The sequence below is a fragment of the Rhinichthys klamathensis genome, unplaced genomic scaffold, assembly GCF_029890125.1.
Source record: "Rhinichthys klamathensis goyatoka isolate OS25496 unplaced genomic scaffold, OSU_Roscu_1.1 h1tg000050l_1, whole genome shotgun sequence".
In the NCBI taxonomy this organism is placed as follows: Eukaryota; Metazoa; Chordata; class Actinopteri; order Cypriniformes; family Leuciscidae; genus Rhinichthys; species Rhinichthys klamathensis.
The window spans coordinates 4651743-4676164 of NW_026606596.1; the positions used below are offsets into that span (position 1 = coordinate 4651743).

At 36.6% G+C, this 24422-nt stretch overlaps 1 protein-coding gene across 1 annotated transcript in view; it reads right to left on the reverse strand.

Moving 5' to 3' along the window:
- LOC130082917 (Kv channel-interacting protein 1-like) overlaps positions 1-22796 on the reverse strand; it is a 50921-nt gene extending 28125 nt beyond the window's left edge. Inside the window, exon 1 of the mRNA XM_056247839.1 lies at positions 22031-22796. Within this exon, the coding sequence (XP_056103814.1) occupies positions 22031-22118 (88 nt within the window). The 5' untranslated portion in view covers positions 22119-22796. The remainder of the gene's footprint in view (positions 1-22030) is intronic.
- Positions 22797-24422: the final 1626 nt, after the last annotated feature.

Genomic DNA, 24422 nt, shown 5'->3' on the forward strand with positions numbered 1-24422 from the left:
GTGTTAGCAGCTCTCCTCTGATAACCTCACACAGACAGCACTAAAAAAAAAAAAAAAAAAAAAAACATTGGGCTTTTTATGTTCAAACCGAGGTCGGACAAAGATGGAGAGATTCAAGAAGTGACAACATGTAGAATGCAACAGGACATTTCTAAATTGTTTGTTGATTAATTTATGTTGCTGATGTGAAGTTAACTCTCTTCTATTGATTAGCATATTCTTTTCGTTAGTCCTTAAAAAATCTTCTTCTGTAAAATAAAATATCTCCCTTTGCTTTGAATTTTGAGTGTTGTAACTTTGCAGATGTTGTTTATGCTCAAACAGCAACATTACACACTAAAGTTAAAAACGTGAAATCATAATCAACCACCCCTTTAAGATATTTTACCGTTAAAATTAGAAATGTTAATACTATTCATACATGTTAAAATGTCGGTGGTTTGGGACTATACAGCTCTCGAAGACACTACTGTGAAACATTAAGAATGATTTGCTCCTGAAAAGAGTCATATTAGAGAATAGTTTTATCTCTAATGGAGATTTTAACACGTTTTATTACTGGATGGGGTGACTTAATGTTTTTGTTACTTGGTATTGCTTTTTTAATTATGCATATGGTATGAATTATATAACAGCAGTCCTATTAAGATTATGTAATGGTTGGATATACAGTACGAATCAAAAGTTTAATTAGTAACTTAATTGTATTTAATTAGTTTAAAAAAAACACAGTAATATTGTGAAATAATATAACAATTTCAAATAACAGTTTTCTAATATAATAGACCTATATGATGTCAAAGCTGAATTTTCAGCAGCCATTGCTCCAGTCTTTAGTGTCACATGATTTGGTTTGGTGTTTAAAAAAAACATGTATTATTATTATCAATGTTAATATTTATATATAGTAATAGTGCTGCTTAATATTTTTTTGTGGAAACCATGATTCTTAAAAAACAAAGAACTTATAACTCCAAATCTTTGAACGCTAGATTTGTTTGTTGAATAAAATATTGAATATTATTTATGATTGCATTGTTTGATATGTCTACATATTTTGATTTTGATTAAATATGTATTTCTTTTTCCATTTTTAAAGTTGATTTTGGAAATATACATTTGATTTGAACCATTGGATTTCTCACTCAGATACATGGTTTTATCAGTAGTCAGAGTATCACAGTGTGAGGATTAAAATAATCACTTTAACCGAAGCTCTCTCACTCGCTTTCTAGAACATGCTGGACTCTTATCTATCTGGGCCACTTATACATTAACATCTTTCAGTTCAGCACTCCATATTGACTCTTTCACACGCAGAGGGAAAAGACTAGAGATTCAATTACACCCCGCAATTAAAATACAAGCATTCTGGCTCTTAAAAAGAGAGATTTAGGAGCATCAAATCCTTGAGCACAGGATAAACACAAAGCAGGACTAAAGCATGTGCTCGGAAGGGAGAACGGATACAGAAAAAAAGGCTTAGATGAGGTTAGAAAGAACAGGGTTGATGTGAGGATGACGAGGAATTGTGAGGACGAGGCTTTGCACCCTTCATCTTTGCACAAATCTCTCTTCTTCTCTGTGTGCGGAGGGAAATGTGTAACAGCCGGATAGAAGTGAATGAAAGTGAAGCAGAATAAAAGACAAAGGAAATAGAAGGGAATGTTGAGCTAAAACATGTCTCAGCAATGTGCTTGCACATCATTCTGTGTCCTTTCATCTGCCCATCCCTTTCTTCTTCTTCTCCTTAATCTTCTTCCCCATCATCCCCATTTCCACCCGCCCTGCGTGTCTGTGCTTCTGCTGTCAGTGGAGGATCTGAGGCAGGTGAGATTAGGACATAGGATTGATCTGTGTGTTCTTAGTTCAATATCAGGTACTGTTTTGGAAAGAGAAATCACAAAGGAGATCTCTTTATTTTTTCTTGGCTGTTTCTCTTAGACAGCAGTGAGATTAAACGGCAAACAAATTGAGACTTTTTCTTTAAGTCAGCATGCACTGATAAAAATGATTTTGTGGTGAAGTAAATACTACAGAAAACAACAACAATGTAGTTAAATGAAAAAGTTAGTTCAGACAAGAATTAAAAATACTAAGTAAATACTATATTAGTACTCAATTCAAGCGTGTAGAAATGAAAGGGTAAATATCAACGTTATAAAATTATAAGTAAAAATACTTGACTTTTCTGATACTGGTGTTCCCTTCATGCACTGGGCCTTGAATAATAAATGAGGTTGATTTTTCACTGTTTTCCAGCTGTATTTACACTGTTTCATCATTGCTTTTGTTGTTAGGATTAGTAATTGCCATTTTGTGACATTTGGAGTTCATTTTCCTCTCAAAATGACACATTTAAACAAAAACGATCCATCAAATGTTACCGTCATTGTGTATTGTCTACCAAGTATTGAGGTCTCTGCGTTCACTTGATGTGTGACTCTCATATGAAGAATATCTATTGTAGTAATAATTTAGATGTTATTAAAAAAGCATATATTTTGAAAGTGTGGTCTAATTCAATATTATATTTGTTTTGAGTGAAATGAAATGGCAAAGGAAACTTCAACTAAGTAGATATAGTATTCAACCCTTTACTAGTCAAGTTACAATTACTTATTTCCCTTGTTACTTTCACTTAACTTAGTTAAGTAGAGTTGACTTAATTTCATATGTGACATGTACTTAAAAATATGAATGTGAAATTTACTTAAAAAAATTCGTGCAAAAACTTGCCAAAGAAAAATTAAGTAAATTTTACTTATTGTTTTTTTCCCAGTGAAACTGTGTTAACTCATTTTACTTCCACACTGTAAAAAGTAATAAGTTGACTTTACTAAGAAAAGCTGTGGAAACTGATTGCCTCAAATTTTTCAAGCAAATTAGGTCATAAGTTTTGACTTGATACTACTGTCTACTTCTTTGTAGAGTTAACTTGTGTATTTGTAGAGGTTACCATAAAACTTGAGTACAGGTAACTTAATAAACTCAAGTTTAGGCAACTTACAGATTTAAGTTGAGATTTGTAAGCAGAACTTAAACAAAACAGTTAATTTAACATGTCTGCTTGTTCATTTTACTAGAGGAATGTGTGGAAACTGATTGCCTTAAATTTCTCAAGCAAGTTGTACTCAAAATTCTAAGTTGAAAATACAAAGACAGACAACACATTTGGCAAAACACTAGAATGTTTATTTGTTCAACAATAATAATGTTAAAACATTACTGGCCCGCCAACAACATTTTAGAAATAAAGCACAATGCACTCAAGAAAAAAAGAAAAAAACTAAAGACAATAAAGACATCAATGTTTCTTTGTTTTTAACATCTTTACAATGTTTCAACAGTGGTTGAAAGCAGAGCGTTTAAGTCACAGAGTTTGGTACAGAATGCCTTTCCTACTACAGTTCTCTTTAAAATTCTCTTCTTATAAAACTCTATTCTAAAACCAAACAAGTAAACTTGAAATTCAAAACATCCTGTTAAATATGGATATGTTTTATTTTTTCATTTTCAACAATTGGAAAACACTGACGTATCTGTAAAACAGTACTGAACAATTTTCTTTAGAGTTCTCTTAAAGGAACACTCCACCGTTTTTTCATATTAAACTATGTTATTCCCTTAACTAAGACGAGTTGATACATAGGCCTACCTCTCTCGTCTCAGTGCGTGCACTCAATCGCTCTGGCGCGTCGCGACACTTTGATAGCACTTAGCTTAGCCCAGTTCATTAATTAGGATTCAAACAGAGAAGCGACCAAACACCTCCACGTTTTCCCTATTTAAATACAGTTACACGAGTAGTTACACGACCGAGAATGGTGTAAGATGATTACACCAGTGTAAAATGGATAACTATAATGTATGGCGGAATAGCACTTGAGAGCACTTCGACTCGGTGCAGTAATATCATCACTCCTAAAAAATCCTCTCATCATCAGGAGTGATGATATTACTGCGCCAAGTCGAAGTGCTCTCAAGTGCTATTCTGCCATACATTATAGTTATCCATTTTACACGCTTAGAAAAGCGCCACGTTTTATTTTGTGTCACCATACTTGGTCGAGTTACACTACTCGTGTAACTGTATTTAAATAGGGAAAACGTGGAGGTGTTTGGTTGCTTTTCTGTTTGGATCCTAATGAATGAACTGGGCTAAGCTAAGTGCTAACAAAGTGTCTAGCGCGCCAGAGCGATTTAGTGCGCGCACTGAGACGAGAGAGGTATGTATCAACTCGTCTTAGTTAAGGGAATAACATAGTTTAATATGAAAAAAACGGTGGAGTGTTCTTTTAAAGACAGCTCTATTCACTCAAAGCATCATGGCTATGATCTATTACTGCATCAGGCGATTTTTCAGTGATTGGATTTTAGGTTTGAGTGACTTGTGGCCAAGGGACAAAATCACTCTCTGTATGAAGTCGAATGTGCTCTTCAGTGCTGCAGGTTTAGAGCATAAATTAGTCCAAAGAGCAAACACATTGCTTGAGGAAGATTTTCAAGATCATCCACAACCACTGTACCTTCCAGAACGATTGCCGTTGTTGACGCATCAAGATGCAGGGAGTAGGGTACGGCAGCGGTTGCAGACGACTCGGGAATCACTGTCAGAATACCTATTTCAATGTTGGACATATCTTCATTGTCATCAGTCCTAAAAATGGGAATAGCATATAACAAAAATGAGGTCAAAGAAAGCCACAAAACATATTTTAAAGGAACACTCCCACCGTTTTTTTCATATTAAACTATGTTATTCCCTTTACTAAGACGAGTTGATACATACCTCTCTCATCTCAGTGCGTGCATTCAATCGCTCTGACGCGCGGAGACTCTTTGTTAGCATTTAGCTTAGCCCAGTTCATTCATTAGGATCCAAACAGAGATGAAGTTAGAAGCGACCAAAAACCTCCACGTTTTCCCTATTTAAATACAGTTACACGACCAAGTAAGGTGACACAAAATAAAACGTGGTGCTTTTCTAAGCAGGTAAAATGGATAACTATAATGTATGGCGGAATAGCACTTGGACTCTGTGCAGTAATATCATCACTCCTGAAAAATGATATTACTGCGCTGAGTTGAAGTGCTCTCAAGTGCTATTCCGCCATACATTAGTTATCCATTTTACCCGCTTAGAAAAGAACCACGTTTTATTTTGTGTCATCATACTTGGTCGTGTAACTACTCGTCTAACTGTATTTAAATAGGGAAAACGTGGAGGTTTTTGGTCGCTTCTAACTTCATCTCTGTTTGAATCCTAATGAATGAACTGGGCTAAGCTAAGTGCTAACAAAGTGTCTCCGCGCGCCAGAGCGATTGAGTGCACGCACTGAGACGAGAGAGGTATGTATCAACTCGTCTTAGTAAAGGGAATAACAGTTTAATATGGAAAAACGGTGAAGTGTTGCTTTAAAGGGATAGTTCACCTAAAAATGAAAATCTTGTCATAATTTACTCACCCTCAAGTTGTTCTTAACCTGCATGAGTTTTTTTTCATCTGTTGAACTGAAAAGAAGATATTTTGATGAATGTTGTTAACCAGACAGTTGAGAGTAGCCATTGACTTAGAAAAAATACTATGGAAGTCAATGGGTAATCTAAACTGTTTCATTACCGACATTCTTCGAAACATTATTTTGTGTTCAACAGAAGAAAGAAACTCATACAGGTTTGGAACAACATAAGGGTGAGTAAATTACAGAATTTTTATTTTTGGGTGAACTATCCCTTTAAGAGCACATACTCATTAAAATGTGAAACAAACAAATAAATAAAACTTATCTTTCACTTTCTTTTCTCTAACCCTTACTTTGTTTCAATGTCCTGACTGTTTTTCTTGCCTTCATAACTCTTCTTGCCAGATATCAACTGTTTGAAGAACAGTTTGCCTGTTAAATAAGAATCACATCAGAGAAAAAAATACTTACAAAACATGTCTTGTAAAAATCGGTGGGGTCCTCTCCGAGAAGGAGTGGTAGGCCATGAAGAACGGCTGTTTGTTCCGCATTGATGTTGGATTTCTGCAAAGTTATAAAAATGTATATTGAATAGCGCTCGACACTAGCACAACACAGAGCAAAAAAACAACAGCAAAAGCATTTGTTTTGCTATCGAAACATAATTGCGATGAGCTTACGTCATTTTTAATCTGCTGCAGCCAATGTCTCCACATTAAGTCTTGAAGTTATTGGTGAAACGTTGAGTGGGTGGCGATAATGCTCCTTAGGAGTTAATCGCCATTAAACAACAAGAAGAAGAAGAAGAAACGTTGAGTGAATCTGTCACAAAATAAAACGACAAAATAAGCTAATACCTGCTTGTTAGTTACACTATTTTAATTAATGCATCGTGTTGTTAATTTCCATGTGAACGACACGTGAGCATCGAACTTTCTAGACAGAATGAAAGTAACGTTAGGCCGCACAGCCAGGATTTACATATTATTAATGATAATCCCCGAACTTATAAACGTTTAACACAGCTTACAAACTGTACATAAAACAGTGTTCAGTAAAAATCGATTTTTGCAACCTAACGTTAGCTAGTAAGCCACTTGTCTCAACTGGTCTCATTCGACATAAAACTAACGTAACTTCAGTGTGCCTTTTCCTCTTACTGCACAATGAGCTAAATAAATTCTGTTTTTAAGCAATACAATGACATTAAAGTTGATAAATAGTTGTTCAAGAGGCTAGCATACCTAGTTTTGCTGCCGCATCCCGATCCCGAACACGAGATGAAGTTCTTCGTCGATGTCGTCTTCTTCAAGTTCAACCGTCCAATTGGGCAAATGCGCACGCGCGAGATGAAAAAAAAACCCGAGTTGTTTCGTCTCATGCTGAAACTTCATAACCAACGAACAGTAAATATATAAAGCTCTGTAATACAAATAAGTACTGTGAAGCAGTAGCAGCCGATGGCTTATTAATAAATAAATACACACGCACGTGTGTGTGTGTGTGTGTGCGCGCGCATGTATATATATAGCTATAGCTATCATCAAACCGTTTCTAATTGTATGGTATTTACTAAAAATGTTATTAATTTATTTATTTATTAATAAGCCGATGGCTTATTAATAAATAAATACACACGCACGTGTGTGTGTGTGTGTGTGTGTGTGTGTGTGTGTGTGCGCGCATGTATATAGCTATAGCTATCATCAAACCGTTTCTAATTGTATGGTATTTACTAAAAATGTTATTAATTTCATTATTATTATTATTATTATATGCAAATTCTGTGCTCCAGATATTTGCAACAGTGTGAACATGCCTTTAGTACAATACACTTACCAATCTTAAGTACAATGTACTAGATTTGTTTAGTTTCACCTAAAAGTTCACAGTACACAGTGTAATCAAGTTAAATCAACTGAGTTTTCAAAGTAAGTTAAATTCACTAGTTTTTCTTAAGTAGAATCAACAATTACTTTTTACAGTGCATAAAGACAGCAGCTGAAAAGAAGAAAAACAAAAAAACATTAAATGATTGCAAAATACTTTCATGTTAAACAGGTTATTTCAAAGTTTTCTGATAAGTATGTTTTCGAGCTGTTTAATTAATTAAAATTTAATTAATGCTTAAAATTAATTTAAATTATTTAACTAAAGCTAAATCTATAAAATGGTCCCATGATAGGAACCCATAAACGGTTCTATAAAGCACCTGACAGAACTTTTTAAGTGTTAATATAGAAACTTTTCTTGTTCACACCAACGCGTTTGGCACGGAAATTAGGTCCTATTTTTGCATATAATTTGTCTTCTGCTTGTCAAAGAAAATAAAGTAAGTTATTTGCATGTTTTCAAAAAGTCAATCGGATTTTTGTATTCGCTATGTTTATCAAACAACACCAGATATAAGAGAACAGAGACAAGAGAGCTGGTTCTGGATTCTTCCTCTGTTATTCACTATAATTGCTTAGTTTTATGTAACAGCAGCAGCTCAGGATGTGACCAAGTTAAATTTTATTGGTTGGTCAGTGGGAAAGACATATTAAAAAAAGAATCTGTCACAGGTTAATGTTTGTGTCAGTCTGAACAGACAACAAATTGAATGTGAAAATCTTACTGTATTTTTGTTGACATTCATAGTGGTGTGAACAGGGCTTCAGTCATTTTGGACATACCTATTGTTGTCTTTTGAATCATTAAACACATTTATTCAGCTGAACACAACATTTTGATTAATATGGTATAAAGAGTGGTTAAAGTGATTCAATATTTTATGGTAAAACAACAATTTAGTAAAATTATGTAGTAAATAATAAATAAAATTGTCATTTTTCAACACAAAATATGAAAATGTTCTCTCGTGAAAAAGTAATTTTGCATATGCCAAGATCTCAACAATGTCACAATGTTGTGACTCGCATCAATCAAAATTCAGAATCCCAATATAAATTTATTATGAATTTCTCAGAAAACAAATGCTATTCACATTACTTTTATAGCACTACACTCTTTCTGTCTGTGAATAGTCTCATTTGTTTCCATTTGTATTCCTCCTAAGGATTAGATGAAATATCTGAGCCGGAATCGATATTTAAATGAAACAAGCTTTGAAAGAGCAACCATTTAGTTTGCAGTCGAATTTTCCTCTGAGTATATATAGGCTACTCTGCACTATAATACTAACAACAGGACAAAGAAAAGAAAAGAGAAAATGCACCATGCCAGCTTAATATTGTTAAACTGAGGTTATTTATCTCAGTATATGGTATTTTCAAAGCTAATGGATCAGTTGCTCGACAGCGGCAGGCAGCTGCAGCTCACAGTATGTGAGTTCCTGCCTGGGGTGGATCATCAGCCCGTGCCCCCTCATGTACCCACAGTTCACAGTCAGCTTCTGCTCCAGGCCTGCTGTCCACTGCATGTAAACAGTCCCTCGTGCCCGCGTAAGGACTGCAGTATGATTTATGAGTGTGATATGATTAAGATTACAAATGCTGCAAATGCTGTTTATGCCATGGAAAATAAACTTACAGGCTTGATTATTCAATTGTGCAGTGGCTAAACTGTGTTTTTCAGGTTTCTAACCTGTAGTCAGTTTCTTTATGAATAGCTGTTACACATGTTTTTGCCGTGTAGGCGATTTGTTGAGCGTGTTGGCTGCAGATGTATTTTCCTTTTGACATATCTAATTTTACCAGCCACCCTCTGAATGCTTACAGAAGAGCATTAAATCATTTTAGTGCAAGGATTTTCCTCAAGTGCTTTTATGTTGGATATATACTGCCCTCTTGTGGTAACGATGGGACCAAAGAAAAGCTGTCAGACATTAATGGTTAAAGCTAGGCTAACCTTTGGCCCTCCAGCGGTTGAAGCATAAAACTACAAGTTACTTGCGTAGGTACATTGTTTTGGTTGTTAGGTGAGTTTGGCTTCTACTCTTCTATTTTGTGCTGGTGAATCTGATGGCTTTATGCATAAACACTGTTTTGTGAACACTGCCAATACACAGAAAATGTGATGGTATGCAAACTAAACTTATTTCTGAAAGTCCATTCCAGTGTGGATTTGTTTTTTTGTTTATACAGGCACTAGGCCATTGCTTTCCTTTTTGGCTGAAAAACTCGTATTAGTTCGACTCGAGGTTCATTTGTTGTTGCATTAGGACCTTCCAGTGCATATTAGTAGCCTTTATTTATGGATATGAGGTAAACAAGGATGTATGACGGAAGTATGCATTTTCCCGCGAAATCCGTCCCTGGTCTTGACAGCTCTAAAAATAAATAATTATTTAAGGCTTAATTTTATTGAGGGTGAGGCAAAAACACGGATTGGAAGATGGATTTATGATGTACTCGGTCATTATTTACATTTTGTTAATTTAGAAGGAAAAATATTGCATAGTTTAGCTTAAAGGTTCTCTAAGCGATCCTGGGTGACGTCACTTCTTGTTGACGTTCGAACTATTGTCAAACAAACCGGAGGCTAGCTAGACCCTCCCTCCTCCTCATCCGCACACTAGCCCCCCAAACCCTTCTTGTCGGTCATTGGCTGGAACAGTTTGTTATGTTTTGGGGAGCGGGTCGCTGCAGTTTGTTTTTGGTGCTGTTTGTGAAGCATGGGCTGTCTACAGAGATCGCGTTTCTTTACAGTGTGTTCAGGGGACAGGCAGCCAGCGGATAGTGAGGAGATGTTTGCTGTATGTGACAAAAAATGTTTTGGCCTAAAAAACACATGACATCGCTTAGAGCACCTTTAATATGTAGGCCTAACTCAAAAATAAGGCTTTTCACACTGCCCCAGATTAGTTGCTCTAAAGTCGCGTGCTTTGTTCGTCCAATCAATGACACTGACACTGAATTTACCCTGGGTAAATTATGAGCAGTGTGAAACACGAAGGAAGACAACCCAGGATTCTGTTTACCGGGGTTTAGAATGACCCAGTGTTTACTATTTCAAGTGTGAAAGGCTCTAAGGAGTAAGTAAACAAAAGTCCATTTCACATTTAAAATATTTAAACCTGGGTTATTCTAAACAGTCATGAAAAAAAAAAAAAAAAAAAAAAAAAAATCATGATAAATCACTTATAACAAATACTGCAATATTCCATTAAAGGTACAATATGTAAGAATTTTGTAATCAAATATCCAAAAATCACTTGCACAGTGTGATATATTTCCTGCAGTTGTGTACTTACAATATCCCAAAAGTCTCCAAAGATTTTTTATTTCAGAGAAATTCCAATTTTAAATAAGTGGCCGTCCCGGAAAAAAATGTCGCCTGTCAATGATGCAATATCCGCGCTATCCTCGGTTTCCGTTCATACTGCCATGCCATGACGTAACCATGGCGACAGACCTGGACAACTGCGTGGTGCGTAACGTTTAGCGGCACGCAAGTCTTGTTTCTTTCAAACATAGACCATGGCAAGCAGACTTTGGGACAAACAAGGAGAAATAAAATGAGGATCAATATCAGCGTGGCGTTTTTGAGATGCCGAGAGCTCCACGTCCGCGACTAACTTGGACTTGACAGCTTTATTAGACAGGTGAGCAAATGTACATAAAACAAATCAATGTTAAATAACGTTAGCTCAACATGATGAAATGTTAGAATATGGTCAGTAAGTTATTCTAATGTTGATCTAGCTTACTGCTAGTTTCGTATAGCAAACGAACTAACACGTAGTATAACATTATAACTTTCAACACACATTTAAATGCCGTTTAGTGTGATAGTGTAACGTTAGACCAAGTGAAGCAGCGATGCGTTACCTCACAAGTTTAATTCGTCTAATAAACTGACCTGTGTGAGTAATCCAGCACTTGCGAGTAGTTCGGTAGAATTAAATGTCCGTATTCCTTTATATCCGCGGGACTCGCGTGTGATGTCTGTCTCTTTAGCAATCGCGACCTGCTTCGTACCACTGTAATGTTAAAAAACATGAATGTTTGCACTCATCCATAAACATTATTAGATCCATCAGCTTGACAGCAAGTCCCATCATTCAGCTCATCACTGTGTCATAAACCTACGCCTTTGTTATTGTTGGAAAATGCGCCCTCTTGTGGTGAAAAAAACCTACATATTGTGCCTTTAAAAAAATAAGATTTGTCAATATTGATTTCATGGTTAATTTAAAGGAATATATCACCCAGAAATTTAAAAACATTCATCATTTACTCACTCATGTTTTTCCATATCTATATGAGTTTCTTTGTTCTGTTGAACACAAAATAAGATATTTTGAAGAATGTTGGTAACCAAAGAGTTGACGGTTGACCGAAAACAAATACCATGGAAGTCAGTGGTACCCCACAACTGTTTTGTTTCCAACATTCTTCAAAATATCTTCTTTTGTGTTCAACAGAACGAAGAAACTCATACAGGTTTGGAACAACATGAGCGTGAGTAAAGGATTTTTTTGGGGTTAACTAACAGGTGTACATAGATAGGTACTTCCATGAACCAAAAGGGGGCAGCATTTTACACATTATCTCCCACCAAACCTCTGCAATGTCAGGCAGTGATGCTGTGCAGCTGTAAGCAACTTTTATCCACTGTGCATATTGATATAAAATAAGTCAACTAATCTATAAGTCAACTAAATTCCTCTCTGTCCAGTTCAATGAGCAACCATGCTTTTCTTATGTAGCCCAATAGCTTCTTTACATTCACTGTATGTTTGACTTGTGTCAGATATCTCTATTGTCCAATTTTGATCTTGTAATTTATGGAATTTTAGTGTGGACATAACTGCATAACTATACTGTTAGTGAAAATGAGTTTATAAAATATAATCACATATGTGGGAAGAACATCAATATCTTTCAGGGCCTGCCTAAAAATAACACACACCACATGTATCTCCTTGGAAACCATCTGCGCAACCTTAACACAGATGATATATATATATATTTATATATCTTCTCAAATGAGCCTTGCTGAAAATAAAAATGTGCCTATAATCAAGGTGATGCACAGAATTGTTTTGATGCAGTATCTCATAGTTGTCATTCATGTCACTTCCTGTATGCGCCAGTTTTGTTTGGTCCAGCACGTTGTCCATTTAATGAATGTACCTCCTCTAAAAACCCTTTAAAGTTCATTATACTAAGCATAATGCATAGAGGTCACATATCCGCCTAGAGGGGTAAAGAGTCACCCTCTCTTCTCTCATGCGCACTTCACCTCAGTTTCAGGAAAATCACAAAATAAAATGTAAAAAATTACCCAGTTTCTGATGAACATACATTGATATGCATATTTTAGTGTTCCCCCACACACAAAGTCCCAGGTAAAGGACATTCACATTGACAACGAAGTGACAAAGCTACCAGAGTAAAGTCATTCATTTTCAATGCAACTTGGTAATAATGATAATAATAATGTCAGTTTATTGGTTTAAAGTTATTAACACTGATTGTAAGCTACTCGTTGCAAACAAACTGCAAATTGGGGACCCACTTTGAACAAAAGCACATGCTCTGGCATCCCTGAGGTATTGCTAGAAAGCTTACAAGCGATAGTACAGTGCCTAGCAGGGATAAAATCTATTCTGTCGCCGTTCTGATATAATGCACTGATCTCATAACTAAATGATTCGTAATGTTTGTTACAGTGGCTCCTAAACTCTCAGGGAGCAAATCTGAGCCAACAACGATCGTCTCAGTAAGAGCTGTGCAACATCGACCCGACGCAAGGCCTCATGCCGTGGGTCAGCACGCATATGACAAGAGAGAAGGAAATGATGCATATGGAGAAACAAAGAGCAGAGAAAGAGGGAAAGAGATGAGAGAATGGGGGAAGTGTCATGAAAATGGAGGAATGAAGGGTAAAGGAGGAGAGAGATGGAGATGGATTGGGATGCTGGGGATAAAAATAAACTGCAGGAGGAAGTAGATTACGTAAAACGGGACGAGTGATTTAAAAATTAAAGATGGAGACGTGCCCTGTCTGCTTCGATCTGCTGTTAGAGAGAGAGAGAGAGAGAGAGAGAGAAAGTGAGGGCAAGACAGAGAGAGATAACGTTAGATTTCCGTAAGTTCGAGTATCGTAGTAGACGTTTATGTTCACTCTGCAGGGGAGAGAAAGAACTGCTGCCAGCCAGACATAGTCTCTGTCTACACTCCAGTGAGTTTTACATCTGGCCTCTGCAGACATCTGGACAGGCAGCATTTTAACAGCTGTTTCTTAGTCCTTAGTCTCGGTGGATACAGTGAGACTACTGAGTCTCATATGAACCTATTACTGTTTACCTATTTATTACTAGTTTTTGCCTGTCTCCTGTGACTTGGATGTTTTTGTGTTATTTTGTTAATAAACTGCTATACTGCACTTGGATCCTCCTCTTCCTTGTTTCTGAAACACTGAACACCAGAATACATGGATCCAGCACTTATGCGTCTCCGACAAGGAAGTCCGCAGTATAGAGGACTATGTACTGGACTTTATCGATCATGCTCAGTTGACAAATATGGAACAGAACAGGAAAATAAATAAAAGTCCACACAAGACAAGGGGAACACAAGACAGGAATCATGACACTAACTTGTACTTTTGGTGATGTCCTCAGCCATTACTTCAGTCTTTAATGTTACCAATATTGAGTTATGCTGCATTTTTTTTTTAGCCGTCTGTTTTCTAATCGCTCTTGCGGTACTTTGATGTCATTCACCGATTGGTCTGTGCAGCGCCGGTTCAAGCCGAACAAGCCTAACATAACACATGAGACTTGGGAAGCACATGATATGATCACATGACAAAGGGAAGCATATGGCAAACCATGAAACATGGACATGGAACAAAAACCAAAACTACACGTTACACCAACATGTTTTTGCCTAATTTGTGAGGAGCATCAGTAGGAATAATTTATTATTATTATTATTATTACTATTAACGTAAATTAAAAACCTTGCAATTTATTTATGTAATATTATGTAAATTAATAATTCAGTCATGAAACTCTAGATAGCGCAGGCTGACTGGTCCTTTAAATGCTGTCTGTAAGCAATCACATCATTACCGCATGGCACACGCTGGTTGGCCTATGCTGATACTGTAGCCAATGAGATTGCTTGCTCAACATTTTAATAGTCCCTCCACCTCCCCCAGCTACACCTGCCTAGATCTGCTATGGGGTTTACATGTCTATTCATGCAGCAGCAGCTGACCTTACATGCTCACAGCAGCGTGTCTGTGTATCTATTGGCAGTAGAAAGTCAATATATGCATATACACACACACACACTGTGTGTGTGTGTGTCTGGCCATCTGCAAGTAATGTTTAGCCCATAAAAGAGAGAGAAAGAAAGGGAAAAAAGAAGGTATGTGTTCATAACTAAATGTTTCTATTTGTGTGTTTGTTCTTGTGTGCAAAATAAAGGGCAGGAAGGACAGCAAATGAGACAGGACTATAGAAAGAGAGCTGACTGCTATCTCTAGGGAGAGTTCGGTCCAGGTGTTTCTGAAACAAGCGCGTCCAAGTGTGTGCCAATGTGCGTGTGTGAACCTTGAAAAGTGCTGAACGCCTCTGCGTCTGTGTGTGAGCGTGTGTCTGCGCGGCTACTTCTCCTGCTCAAGCTCACATAGACTCAAACACACCTCTGGGACACTGCAGTCAGGTGGACTCTGCTCTCATACACATGCAGTGCTGTTCCGCTCTGGTCTCTCCTGGTTCCAGCTTATCTCTCCATTAAAAGTCAAGTCAATTAAATCCCCTCTGTTAAACAGCCAGTGTAACCATGGTTACATATGCATGCAACCCTTAGTTTGCCTGTGCAAAGCCTGTTGTCAGAAGCGTGAAACCAGGTTTTCAGTTGTGTTTTATGAAACATGCTGCACGAACGTTGAATGAACGTTGCTTGAGCAAACTAAACAGAAATCTACATAAACTTTCTGAAACACTGCAGTGCAGTTCTTCATTTTGAGACAGAATTTGCATTAGAATCTACGATAAATTATAAATATCCTCTTTTTTTTTACATTTTGTTTTTAGCTGCATAAACATGTTAAAACTGCAGTGTGTATTTTTTTTCTATGAAATATCACACTGTGTATTTATATTTGTGGTGCTTGGGCATTCTGCAATTTTCTTACATGTTTGTCACTACATAAAGTGGCTGCATTATTCAAAACATCTACTTTTGTGTTCCACAATAGAAAGTAACTGATACAAGTTCAAAAGGCACAATAGTGAATGGCCATCCTGATTTATTCAGCTTAATTGGGACACTTTTTACCACTGAGATGACTAGGAAAAAGTGTCCCATTTAACCTTAATTAACCCTTTAACTGGTTCAGACTGCAGTGTGTTTTTCCAGTGCACAGTTATAGACTAATGAATGATAAAGACCACACCAAGAATGATAACTACTAAAAGATAATGATAACCATATTAGCATCCACACCAGTGGACAATATCATTCTGTTTATTATAAGAGAGCGCTGCAGTTTTGTCATCTGTCGCTTTAAATGCTCAAGCTCTTTAAAGCATGATGGATTCTTATTGACCGTTAGTGTTTTTATCGTTCTTCAGTTTAAAAAAAAATCTTTCTGAAAGTGATTCCAACAATATAATTTATCTGTGACATTATCGTTATAGTTGCGGCGTAAACTCTGCTCTTCTTTTACACTTAGAACATATTTTTATTATAGTTATTCATAGTGTGAACGGACTTAATGCACAGATCAGTGCAAGCACACAGGACCTGAGTTCAGTCTCCCACACACATATTAGCATGCTAATACAGGCATATTCTTTTAAAGGTCATGGAAAGGTCATTAGGAAGTCACAACAATTTTTTTCGCTCTCGCTCTAATTACTTTTCTCCTTCTTTAGATAAAAGGAAAGATGTTAGAGGTTGGGTCCTGCTGGCATTGCCTGTGTTATTGCCGCAAGTTATTATGAACCTCAGAGACAGACACACACACACACACACACACGTATTATCAACAGCTCAGCAGGAGCAGGAGGCCGAGGTGGAGGAGGACGTGAACAGGCCTGAATACATTTGAGATGTGAATGTTTCACATCTAATGTTACATTTACATAAGATGATGCTGAGGAATATTTGGCACCTCCACAGCTGCCTGAGCCAAAACGAAACAGAACAGCGCATGGAGAAAATGCCAGGGTTTGAAAAGAGAATTCAGCGAGTGACAGAGAAGGAGATAGCCTAGAAGAGGAGAGAATGTGCGAAGGAGAGAAACTGTGGGGGAGAGTTAAATTGCATTTGGCATTGTAGCTGTCAGACAGATGGTCACAAACTAGTGTCAACTAAAGAGTTTAAAACCAGATGGAGCTCTAAAATAAAAAAATAAAAAAATAAAGGAAATATATCATATTAGTTCAACTTCAATGGATAAAAAGCACATTGACTCATATACATCCTCATTGCAATTTATTTATCCAATTTCAAAGACATTTTAAGTATGCACTCATTAAAAACCTCTCAGACATTTTAAGTTTTACTATTTTAAATCAGAAACACCTGTCACTACCTTTATTTATTGTATCTTAAAGAGGTTATCTCTTTTGGGGTTGTATATTGAGAAAATGTTATAGTTCAATGTTTAGTTCAATGTTTTTAATGGAAACTAAGATGCAAACACGTTTTAATTTTGTAAGTGTAAGTTCTAGATGTGTGTAGCACCTTCCACTCTGCATATCAGAGGGGGTTGTAATCAATAACTGGTATTTTGGTCAGTTTCTCACACATGTATGGTTTTGAAGATTTGGAATATAGACTGAGTCATATTATGATACTTTTGATATGATAGCCTGCTTTTATGGGGCTTTTTTTTTTTCATTTTGCAGCTTGACAGGTCTAGTTCCTTTCACTTTCATTAAAAGAGGTGTGCAGAATATCTTTTAAAAATTGTTTCACTGAAGGAAGAAAGTTACACAGGTTTAGAACTAGGGTTGTCACAGTACCAAACTTTCAGTAGTCGGTAGGTACCAATATACCAGTCTCAATACCAGTTCTCAGTACCAGTTTTGGTACCATAGCAAAAACTATTTGGTTTAAAAATTATTTTGTTCAATTATGAATGGCTTATTTATAGAAAGCAAGCAAAGAATGCTCCTTTTAATAAATATGCATGGAGCCAGGGTTTTTGCTACAAAACCCAATGGCCAAGGTCAAAGTTTATTTATACAGCGACAGATGACCAATTTGCTTTACACTACATCATAAAACATAAAACAAAACATAGGAAAAGGACAAAAAAAAACAACATAACAGACAAACATCATAAATGAAAGGCATGTGAGTATATATCAGCATCTAATGATCAATAAATACCAGAGGGAATAAATAGGTTTTTAACAAAGACTTAAAAAGAGGAAGGGAGGGTGCGGGTCTAATCTGGAAAGACAAGCTGTTCCAAAGTTTAGGGTCCACAACAGAAAAAGCCCCCTTTGAAAATGTCCCCTTTGCTGTAATCTGAATCTAGGGACAACTAAAACGTTTTTGTTTTTTTGTCCCATATCTGAAAGGGACTAATAGAATGCAGTAAAGCACCAGATTATTCAAACATTTACAAACAAATAGAAGGATTTTAAAATCAACTCTAAAACCAACCAGCAACTAATGAAGTGATGATAAAATTGCAGTGATCGTCATGTTTTTGCATAGACATTTATACACAGAGGATACGCAGAGAGAATTATCTCAATAAAAAAAAAAAAAAGGTTTTAATTTTATTTAGCTTTAAAAAGTTAGCGGACATCCATATTGGAATATCGTTTAAGCAAGCCAGCAAATGCTCAAGTGAATTATTTCCAGAGTGTTTGAGTGGGACATAAATCTAGGTGTCGTCTGCGTAACAATGGAATAATACATCATGTTTCCTAAAAATGGAGCCCAAAGGGAGCATATAAAGAAAAAAGGGTGGAGCCCTGAGGGACCCAGAGGACTCAGATGAGCCAAAACTGACAGTGAATTTACAATATTTCAAAAAGGAGCTGAACCAGTTTAATACAGTTCCCTTCAAACCAGGTTCAATTTGAGAAATATGAATATCATGGTCCACCATGTCGAATGCAGAGCTGAGGTCACCAGCATCCGTTGTCAATGTCAAATAAATATAATTGAGATTCGGTACTGTGAAATGCTCTGAAGCCAGACTGAAACCTCGCATAGATAGAATTTAGGTTAAGATAAGAATGAAGTTGACATAACACAACTTTTTCGAGAACTTTGAAGATGAAAGGTAAATTAGAAATGGGCTTATTGTATTTTTTAAGTAGCAGAATCAAGATTTGGTTTCATAAGAGATGAAACTATAGCATGTTTAAGGTCACTTGGAAAAGTCCCCAGACTGAGTGATTTATTGAATTATATATTGATTAGTCGCTCTCCATCTCTTTCTCTGTTTCTCTCTTTGTGAGTGTGGTACATCTTGGTCTGTACTATTCTAAAATATTCTGGTTTAGAGTCCTCAGGCAATTGGACTGTGAACATTGCATCAGCACTTCAGACGTGATAGCCTCATTCATAAAAAATCTATTAAAGGCACACAAAATGGGAGAGTTTGGCCTTTCGATGCAGCGGAATTTTGTAATCAGAGCCCCAAAGGTTCAACCAAAATAATTTATTCACCCTCTTCCAAAGCTGTATGACGTTATGTGGAACAAAAACAAGGAGTTATGTTATATATTTAGAAACAAGCTGCATGGTGCAAAACTCTAAGTGAGTCTGCATCAGTATTGATTCCGCCAATCAGAAGGGTTCACATGAACTGTTGTATGGATGCGCCGTACACTCTCATGTGCGCTGCAGTTCCTATACAGAACAGGGAAGATTTGCAGCATGTCAAGGGAAGTAGGCAGGATTGATCGACCCTGTACTCTTTTAAAATGTCAAATGCTCTTTCTCTTTCCCCCAGAGGCTTATTCTATTGGAGCTGTAAAACTGCAGTAACACTAACATTGTCACCATAACAAAAATGTTGTGTATTCATGTTTTATGGGGAGTTTCCACAGACATAATGATTTGTATACTGTACAAACTGTATCTTCTATCCCCTTACACTAACCATACCCCTTTACCTACCCATCACAGAAAACAATCTGCATTTTTACATTTTCAAAAAACCATCACTTAGCATGATTTATAAGCTGTTTTCCTTAAAAAAAAATTCCCCACAAGGACATGGATTTCGGATATTGCCATCTTTGGGGGGACTTTTTGTCCCCCCACCCTCCTCACACCTTGCACTTAAACACAACACAACACTTACACCTTGCCATGTGCTTGACTGACCTTGTCACTCAAGGTTGCTACTGTAACAACAAAACAGCTTCTGACTGAGCGTACGGGCAACAATATTTCTTCCTGCAGTGTTCTCTACATTTTTTTTCTGGCAATAAGTTTATGATGGAAGATCTGGATACAGAATGTGCCATACAGCTTACATAGACAATTTTGCACCTTGCATTAATGAGTGTGTAAGATATTAGTTTGTAGAAATAGTGCATATTAGTAATAGTGCATATAGTGCATCACACTAATTATCATCTCTAAGGTTTAGCCAAAGGGTTTTTTCTTTATTTTTTTCTTCACATCGCCCCTAATAAAACTAAGTAATAAAACTAAAATGTTTTATTACTTCAGAATAGTACAGGTTCTATACATATTCTTTCCTACTCTGCTTTGATAAGATTCGATTAAAGATTCTATACTATTGTGTTAAGTTGTCATGTTGTTCTGCTAAAGACCTTATTCTATTCCATATTCTATTCTTTTTTTGTTACGTTTTAATTATTCTAGCCTGTTTTTATTCTATTCAAGATTCCATTCCAATTTTTTTAGAGAAGAACAGAATAGTATCTATGCAAACTATTCTATTCTGTTCGATAGAAATGCCATTCTCTATTGAGCCAAAATTCTACTATTCAATGTTCTGCTAAACATTTTTATTTTTTCGAATTAAAATTATATATATTCTATTAAAAATGATATTCCACTTTGATGTATCCTTATAAATAATCTATTCTACTCTATTAAACATTATTTTTATTGGGTTTAAACTATTCTTCTCTTTAGATATTTTAGCTTCTAGTTTATTAAAGATTTTACTCTATTCTGTTATTCTGTTCTACTTGGTAAAATATTCTATTGTATTCTGCTAAAGCATAAGTATATTGTATTGCAATGTTTCTAACAAAACTTTTAGCAGTTCCTTTGGGGGGGAAAGATTATATTGTTGTCTGCTACTATATTTTACTTGCACAGCCTAAGATAACAACACTAAGATAAAGTCAGTGCACACAAGTACAAAGTATTTGAGTCACCGCTTCCTTTCACAGCTTTAGCGCTCTCTGGGTTTATTTCCATACTGTGTTGCTATAGTGGTCTAGAGAGAGCGTTTTAGATTCTATACGGTCTCTCCAAATCTTCAATATCCTCTTTAAATTAACTTCCTACTCCCCTGTGTATAGGAAGAGTATCTATCAGTGAGGAAGATCTAATGAAGGAGTGGAGAGATAGCGGGGTTCAGCCAGGTTCAGTAACAGCAGATAAACAGCCACTGCTTGGTTACAGCATCTCCACGGGCTCCGGCGGCACAGAGATCAACCATGCAGTGCTTTTTCTGCTGACACTCGAGAAAAAAAAGAGATAAGAGAGATGAAAGAGAGTAAAGAATACCACTGGCAAACAAAGTGCCCAGACTCTTTTTTAAAGGAAAAAATGTGATAAAAGGATGATTTTCTAAGACCTAAAGGAGGTGGAAATGTGTGCTGATGAAAGAATCCAGGTGAAGCATAAAAGAGTGAGTCAATGAAACTCCATCCTAACATTGGCGTATTTTTCTATTTGGCGCTATTATACAAGCTAAAAAAAAATAGACAAAAACATTATAAATGAATACAGGTAGACACTTAACACATTTCTGTGGTTGGTGTTGTTTTAAAATATGATTCTAAATTGCTCCTATCCCATAAATAATACCATTTTCAATAGCAAAATTATTCTCTACAAACAGAGGAAAAAGGAAGAAATCTTTTAAAAAAAAATCTTTGCATTACATATTTTACAATAAATAAAATATTAAAAACATTATATTGAAAATAATATTAACATAAAATCTTAAATATACTATAAACAAAAATATCATATAATGTAAAATAATTTTTGTATATAGGCCTAGTAAATATAATAGCAATATTAATGACAAATTCTTTCTAATAAATACAATATTAAAGTTTATACTGAATATAATGACTAAAATTACGAATAAAATATTGAATATAATATAAAAAAACTATAAATATAACATTAAAATACAATTTTATTGTGAATATAATAGCAATATTAATGACAAATTCTTACTAATAAATACAATATTAAAGTGTATGTTAATGACTAATATTACAAATAAAATATTGCATATAACATTAAAAATAAATACTTAAAAAATCATATAGAATCTAATATTACAGTAAAGTCTTTATATTAAATATAATATAAAAAGCAAAAACTTTGTTTGTCCCAACTAACCTTTACTCAACCTTTCAAAACAAGCTTGTTTCCCTTTTTCTTTTAATGAAGGCGTCTTACCTTTACTGAGGGTTCCTGAGACAAGCCTCTGAAGGGACTGAATGAGCTTTAGCACCCCCTGTCTGCAGCGGCTGGTACAGCCAGCCATGATGAGAGAGAACCCGAGGGTGCACAGAAAGCCCCTGCAACAGCCCAAACACAGCACAGAGCTGCTTTCACCAGCGGTGCTCACAGACGAGGCGCACGTCCCATACGAGCCTCTCTGTGGACTCCAGAGTGCTTCTCACGTCACAGTCTCCCACGTTTAGTCCCACAAGAGCTGCGCTTTAACCAATGGGTACCAAGTCCGAGAATGAGATGACCAGGATGCCCTCCGTCCAGACAACACACACAGCTTTCGCCCACTCTCACTCACACAAACACACACAAGACGCTCACAAAGTGCCTGAACCTGTTTTTCCTCTGCCTCTGTGCCAACTGTTTAAAAGGAGAGTTGCTGAAACAGCCGAGTGCTGATGTGCAAAAGTTCGAGAAGGAAAAGTTGGTGAGCGCTGCAGGCTCAAAGCTCAGAGACCGACCCGATGAATTATTAAGCGGATGGCAAGAGCCCGCTGCTGTGCTACACGAACTAAGAACTGCTCGAAGGAAGTGGAGTGTCCATGGAGACAAAAGAGTGGCTTTCCTTTTCTTTCACGCTGCTTCTGGTTACGCCTCTGTCTCTCTCTTCCTCTGGTTGTATGTGTGTGTGAGAGTGTGGTGTGTGTTGTGGCTAAAAGTCGTTGGTCTGCTGCAGTGTTTCCGACTGCTCTGTGCTGCTGGACAGATCCCTGCAGCATAAAATAAGAGACAAGTGCTCTCTCTCTCTCTCTCTCTCTCTCTCTCTCTCTCTCTCTCTCTCTCTCTCTCTCTCTCTCTCTCTCTCTCTCTCTCTCTCTCTCTCTCTCTCTCTCTCTCTCTCTCTCTCTCTCTCTCTCTCTCACAGAAAGCATTTCTTGCACACCTCTCTCACTCTCGCTTTGTCATAGTTAAAATATAGTAGAATAGATAGAATGGATCATTAAAGATAATCTATAATAAACTATTTATCTTTCGCTGTATTCTATTCTATTAGTTTATGTTCCATTCTATTCTATAATTTTCAATTATATTCTACTCTATTCTGTTGAAGATTATATTTCATTACAAACTATTTTTCCATTAGTGTCTATTATATTAAAGGGGGACCTATTATGCAAAATTCAATTTAACATGGTGTTTGAACATAAATGTGTGTCGGCAGTGTGTGTACACAACCATAATGATAAAAATGCACCCATTCGTCTTTGTTTAAAGGGGTCATATAATGCCATTTTTGTACAAGCTAATATGATTCTTTAGGGTCTAAATTAAAAGTTTGTAATATACTTTAATTAAAAATTCTCATTAGTATTGTAAGAAAACACTTATTTTACCTGGTCAAAAACAGCTCTGTTTCAGCACGCCGTTTCAGTGCATATGACTTTAAATGATAATGAGCTTTGCTCTCCCCGCCTCTCTGTTCTGTGCGTACACCGTTTGTAACACAATAACACAATAACCATAACGCGTTGTTCATTATAGACGTGGGATTATGAATTATATTGAGAACGTCGTACATAGAAAACATGCCGTAATGTACCCTGAGTGTAAACCTTAGCCGCATTCATCGTGAAGCGTGCAAGCGATTTGCAAATATTAATATAAAGTTTAATAAAACGTTACACTCACTTCAGTTCTTCTGGAGGTTCAGCAGGAACACGAATAGCTGGTACCGATCCTTTTTTCATGAGCAGCTTCTTAGCAAAACCAGCTTTATACTGACCCTCGTTTATAAAGCAGTCTGCTGAGAAATGATTCGCGCAAACATGAAAGCATTGACGTTGCTCGTGGGGAATATTCCCTTCGAAAACAAACTCAGCCACTGCGTCTTCAGCGGTTCGGATTTAGGAACATTAAAATGACTGCTGTGTTCCTTATTGCACCCAAGAACAGAACACCACAATCGCTTAGACGCCATTCTGCTCATAGACAGTGCTCCAGCATATCAACAATGACCGCGCCGGTCCGCACGGACTATGATTGACAGCTCGCTCACGAGCGAGGGCGGGTCTGTGTTGAAACGCTGCTGTCAATCAACAATCGTGGGAGGGGCGTCCGAGCGTGTGACGTCACACGGTCGAACCATAGGGGTCGAACGGGTTGATTTGAGGCAGGGGAAAACATACAAGGAGATTAAAACAAAAACACTGGATGGATTTTTATCATTATATAATGGTTGTGTACAGGCACTGCCAACACACATTTCAGTACAATCAACTTGTAAAAGTGCATGTACCATTATATGACCCCTTTAATCCCCATAAATCATGTCTCAGAACAAGCGTTTGCAGATTGTAGCTTTTGTGATGTCACAAATGCTTAGGCTCTGCCCATG